Source organism: Arachis ipaensis, chromosome B05, assembly GCF_000816755.2.
Source record: "Arachis ipaensis cultivar K30076 chromosome B05, Araip1.1, whole genome shotgun sequence".
NCBI lineage: Eukaryota > Viridiplantae > Streptophyta > Magnoliopsida > Fabales > Fabaceae > Arachis > Arachis ipaensis.
The window spans coordinates 12390430-12396424 of NC_029789.2; the positions used below are offsets into that span (position 1 = coordinate 12390430).

General features: G+C 39.2%; 3 protein-coding genes across 3 annotated transcripts; all 3 read right to left on the reverse strand.

Annotated features, from left to right (window-relative positions):
- LOC110262746 lies at positions 2086-3195 on the reverse strand. Its single transcript, XM_021103463.1, has 2 exons — positions 2544-3195; positions 2086-2387 (listed from the first exon to the last, which is right to left on the reverse strand). The coding sequence occupies exons 1-2, from the start codon at positions 3166-3168 to the stop codon at positions 2251-2253; spliced, it is 762 nt and encodes a 253-aa protein (XP_020959122.1). The 5' UTR covers positions 3169-3195; the 3' UTR covers positions 2086-2250.
- On the reverse strand, positions 3144-4202 carry LOC107640166 (serine/threonine-protein phosphatase 7 long form homolog). Its single transcript, XM_021103462.1, has 3 exons — positions 3847-4202; positions 3685-3775; positions 3144-3597 (listed from the first exon to the last, which is right to left on the reverse strand). Exons 1-3 carry the CDS (start codon positions 4146-4148, stop codon positions 3172-3174), a joined length of 819 nt encoding a protein of 272 aa, XP_020959121.1. The 5' UTR covers positions 4149-4202; the 3' UTR covers positions 3144-3171.
- Positions 4189-5799, reverse strand: LOC110271920 (serine/threonine-protein phosphatase 7 long form homolog). The gene is made up of 3 exons (XM_021123615.1): positions 5704-5799; positions 4373-4562; positions 4189-4250 (listed from the first exon to the last, which is right to left on the reverse strand). Exons 1-3 carry the CDS (start codon positions 5779-5781, stop codon positions 4189-4191), a joined length of 330 nt encoding a protein of 109 aa, XP_020979274.1. The 5' UTR covers positions 5782-5799.

Sequence of the window (5995 nt, forward strand, 5' to 3'; positions counted from 1 at the left end):
AATTTTTTTTTATAGGATTCGGAGGGTCCGATGAGTATATATATATATATATATGTGTGTGTGTGTGTGTGTGTGTGTTCATCTTCTTCCCCAGATCTGATTATTTGTTGTTCTGCGTCTTCTTCTTCTCCCTGTTTCTCTTCTACTTCTCTCTGTGTCTCTTTGAGAGTATAGTCGATATTTATATATGAGAGTATGAAAAATGGATGATAGAATTGCACTTAGAGTATATTATTTTGGTCAGATTCTGTTACAAACATCTGAAGGAGTGAGATTTAGTTGCGAAAAGCCGTTAGATATTGTTATTCCGTTCACAATCTCATTTGAGGAGCTAAAAGGTGTGATTTGTGAGAAGATAGGTTTTCAGATATAAAAAAAAATATCATGTATGGTATACAGATATCCCATACCGGTATTTGGTGGTTTCGTGCAGTATCAAACCAAGTATGTAACCGACGAAGCGAGTATGCAGGAGATGTTTTCAATGTATTTTGAAACTCGCGGTCAGATATCGATGATAGAGTTGTACGTCGAATTCGAACAATCTGAAGCGGACCGAAATATTGAAGGGGAAGAATATGATAGTGACAGTGAGGAAGAGTTTGAAAGCAATTACGAAGCCGTTGCTCCAGACGGAGAAGAAGATCAAGGTGACGGGGTGGTGGCTCCAAACGTGGGAGACGTTGCAAATGCACTCGCAAACGAAGATCCCTTTGAGGAGCCGTCTTTCATGCGGGTTCTGGACTTGGAAGCCATGCATGCGCCGGAGTTTCCGGAATATATGAGTGCCGGTACGTATTAACATATAAATATAGAAAGTATTAGACTTTAGGAAATAATCTATGTTGAGTGATGTAAATAAGAATATAAGTCACGTGAATATTAGTTTGTGTGCATTCGGCCAAAGTTTTTTATGTGTTTATGTTTGTATGATGTTAAAAGTGGGATGACAACATGATAGGAATAATATTTATATTGATGTGGATATAGGGAGCATTGACGTAGTCTTAATTTCAGTTATTAAATGTATTTGTGTTAAATTATTTTGATTTGGCTGTCGTTGTGGTAGAAATTCCTATGGTCGCAGATGGTGAATTTGCAATCGGAATGGAATTCAGTTCTAGGGAAGCTGTTATGATGGCGGTGAAAGATTATACCATCCGAACTGGCTTAACCGAATCCCACGCGAACAGTACGCGTTGGCGTATGACGGTGGCTACCGCTGGGGTCACATGACGACAAACCTAGTGGAATGCATCAACTCAGTGTTGAAGGGTGCACGCAATCTTCCGATAACGGCACTTGTCAAAGCCACATTCTACAGGTTTAACGAGTTGTTCACTAGAAAAAGACACGAGGCGGAGTCGCGGATAACAGCTGGACATGTTTTTTCTGAGGTTGTCACGTCAAAATTGAATGCAAATCAACTTGCATCATCAAACATCCAGGTTAATTGCTTCGACAGGATGAATGAGGTCTTCGAGGTTCGTGAGATGCCAGGTGGAACTGAGTATGCCGTCGACCTCCGTCGACAACGATGTGACTGTGGTGAGTTCCAGGTGGATCGGATTCCCTGTCGACATATTTTTGCATGTTGTGCAAATTAGCGACTGGATTGGCGAGTGTATGTACACGAAGTTTACAAGATGGACCAAGTTCGGAGGGTTTACCGAGCTAGGTTTCGGCCACTAGGGAATCCCACAACGTGGCCTGTGTACAGCGGCCCTCGATTTGTCCCGAATCCGAACCTGAGACGGGTGACGAAAGGTCGCCCGAGGATGACACGTTTCTTGAACGAAATGGACACACGAATGTTACGTGCTCCTAGGCGTTGTAGGCAATGTGGAGCCGAGGGACACAGCCGAAGTAGATGCCGTCGGTCAGCTGGTGTAGGTCCCAGCAACCCAGGACAGTAGATTTATGCCTTTCATGTTTCATTATAGTACTTTATGGCATTTGCTTGTTTATGTTTATCCGTTTGTGCTAACCACCTTATCGGAACATTGTACTTTCATGAAACTTCTTTATGACACCTGAAACTTCTTTAATTTGTAGCATAATCGACGATAGGAAATTCACATTTAAAGGGTTCCAACATACAAACACAATATTAAGTTCAAATTACAAGTTTCCAACATACAAACACAATATTAAGTTCAAATTACAATTTTCCAACATACATACACAATATTAAGTTCAAATTACAAGTTTCCAACATACATACACAAAATACTTATGTGACCCACACAACTACTTTCTCATTGCCCATTTTATGTCTTCGACGAAGTTCTTGCATTTCTTGGCCTTCTTGAACAAGGACGGGGTGTATCGGTTAGCGTTACGACGTGGCGGGTCCACCCTGAGATTGTAATGTTTACCTGTTTCACCTGTACATAATTTAATGAAACAGACTATCCAAAATGATGCAAACACGGGATAAACAAGAAAAAAAAAATACACCAACAACTTCATAACATAATCATAAAGACACAAGTCCTGAAATTAATGCAATATAATCAATGGACAGTGAAATCAAGTCGGACCTGCATCATCCCCATCATCAAGGGCATTGTTGCGGGATTCTTCATCCTCGTCCATCTCCTCATCGTCGCTCTCGTCTTGATCCTCATCATCCGGTTCTTCCATGAGATACTCATCTGTTTCATGCTCACCTGCCCCGGCATTTTCTTCAATCTGACCCATTGATACACGCCGTAGGTTCCGGCTATTAAGTATCCCCCGACCACCATCACTTCTACTAGAATCTCCAGAAACCAAACCTCCAGAAGCAACTGAGGCAGTGTGGCATGGAATCCTCGCGTCCAAAGAATACCTACCGGGCATAAATTCAGGTTGATGGCCAAATTGTGACTGGCCTGCATCCGCAGCTATGAACCCAAGCAACTGGCTAAAAGAAGCACCCTCTCCTGCATCCCACTGTGGGGTACTCCAGTATTGTTGATGTATTGGATATGACGGAGTAAATTGTGTCTGAACAACATATGGTACCGAGGCCTGCGGTTGTTCTTGAGGAGCTGGAGGTGTAGTTGGATGTGGCTGTGACTGTGCCCCCGGTTCTTCATTGGCTACATCAATAACTGGGCTACCCTCATCCTCCATTACTGGGCTACCCTCATCATTCATAACTGGGTTACCCTCATCATCCATAACTTATTCACCTACATCGTTCTCTTGAACCACAACATTTGACAAGTTCAAATGGTTGCCATATTCTCTACGATACCAGTGCATGTAAGCATCCAACGGATGTTGTGAAGGTTCCAGATACTCAGTCAGAACGTTATTATACCTGTTTGTCCAGTGCATAATCCAACATGAATGGGACGGGGCTGTGGCCCAGTCAAGATTCTTAGGACCAGCCAGTGTTTCTCCGTGTGCCCTTCCCGGATTCCATTCTTGATGTGGAACTCCCTGAACAAAACCAAACTGTCTTCTAATTCTATCCGTTGCATGCCACTCAATAGATTCGAATGAAATCAACGGAACCGTAGCACTCCACACTACTGCGTGCATGAGGATGTCTTCTGGGATTATGCCCGGATCAATGCGATCCACACCATAAGCAACCCACACGAACTGCACACAGCACAAGGCACACATGATTACAAGCCAAATAACAGTCAACCTCAATTCGAGACAAATACTTTTCTAATAAAAACACACCTGCCCTTCCTGAACCTCATCTAATGCCTTTCTAAAGTGGGCGAGGCTAAGATATCTATACCGATTGTCACCACGCTCCCAGTTACGCCACCTGAAATTATTTATGTCAGTAGCACATCTTAAATAGAATTATGAACATACCAAGTAAGTTGACAATGTTACCTGTTTGCAAGCGGAAAACTGCGGGGTTCCCTAGTAGGGGGCGCAAGATAGGGTAGGCGGATCCAAAACCAAGCTAGCAGAAGTGTTAACGGACCATCGATTTCTTTACAATCAAAACGAGATGCCCGGCATAAGGACCTGTATAGGTGCGCCAAACATGCCGATCCCCAACTAAAATGACTGATACTATGAAAATCCCGGAGCAAAGGTAGAAACTTCCAGTGCACAGATGCCCCTGACTTGTCTCCAAGTAAGATAGTACCCAATAACAACATAATGTGGCACTTGACGTACCTCTGCATACTGTTTTCGTCAGTCAGTTGTATACATTCTTTCAGATTCCTAAGCCATGTCAATTTTATGCCACTCCCTCTGCAGTCGGCCTTCCTCGGTGCAACCCCAAACTGATGGAAACACTCACTTTCCAATGCTTCGAAGCTGCTCAAGGTCATCCCTGTCACCGGAAGGCCGTTCGTCGGGAGGCCCAAAATAACGGCTACATCCTCCAGCGTCACAGTGCACTCACCAATCGGAAGGTGGAAGGTGTGTGTTTCCGGCCGCCACCTCTCCACTAGAGCATTTATCAATGCTTTCTGGCATTGAACTACTCCAATCTGAGAGGCATGATAAAACCCAATAACCCGTAAATGATCCTCTACACTCGGATGGTACCGATCAGGGGGCAGTGGGTGGTCACATGTCATCATCCGTAAACTCTGCAAGAACATAACACGTTACTAGTCAAATCATGAATGATTACTAATTTACAACTTAAATTAATCATACTATTTAATCGATTAATCATAATTTCTAACCCAATTACAAAAAAAAAAAAAAAAAACTACCAAATGATCAAACTACAGCATGTAAACATAACTTCAAAAGATTATCATAAGTCCTATAATTATAATTTCCAAAAATTAATCATAATAATTAATTAGTTAATTATAACTTCTCAGCTATTTACAAACAACATTTGAAAAATATTGTCTAACTAACAACATACAAAATTAACGTTACTTTAGTATTCTTATTTTATTTACAATTAAATTCTTATGATTTACCTTTCTTCCCAAATGAACTATGTATTAAGTAAATTGGCCTTGCAATTAATATTAAAAAATTTCGTTATTAATGATGCAGTTCCAGATTATAAATTCTTAAATTAATAACAAAAGTAAATTAAGTAATTCTAATTTCTAAATCTATTACAAAATCAGAATTATAATTTCCAACATTAATCACAAAAGTTAATTAGTTAACTACAATATCTAATCCTATTACAAAAAAATTTCTAACATATTCTCCAACAAAAAATTATAATAAATCCTAAATATATAATTTCCAACAAAAATGTGTCATAATAATTCCTAAACTTATAATTTATAACATGAATCATAAAAGCTAAATTACTAATTATAATTTCTAAATCTATTCGAAAAATAATATCTTACCTTTCCTCTAACTAACTAACAACATCTATACATACACAATAACAAACAATTTACAATCATAATTTATAAGTTTAATCATCAAAATTTATTCATTAATTAAAATTTCTAACCGTGTTAAAAAATATTATTTAACATATTCTCCAATTAACTAAAAATATCTAAACATAATAACAAAAAATTATCATAATTGCTAATATTATAATTTTTAAATTATTCATCAGATTTTATTAATTAATTAAAATTTCTAATACTACCCCGAAAAAATTCTTACAAAATCTGTAACAATCAACATTTACATATCTATCTACCTAACTGCAACATTTAACCATAAAATATAAAAAAATTTCATACAAAATTTAATTAAAATACAGAAATTTGCAAAAAATTAAAAAATTTAACTTACATAATCAGGATCAGACAAATAATTTACAATGTGAAGTTCAGGACGATCAACATCTCTAGCTTTGTATTTTTTGGCCATTTCCACAAATTTTATTGCATGCAAATTTTTTGAAGAAGAGAGGAAGAGGATGAACACAGAGAGAAAGAAATGGGGTTTGAGACTTGAAAATGATGTTTCGGACTGAGGGAGTGGGGAAATGGGGGTATGCTGGCTGCTGGGGCACCGTCCTGGGGAGAAGCTGCTGTCCGACACGTGGAAGGGGGCGCAATCGCTGGGTCCGATTCGTGGGGGG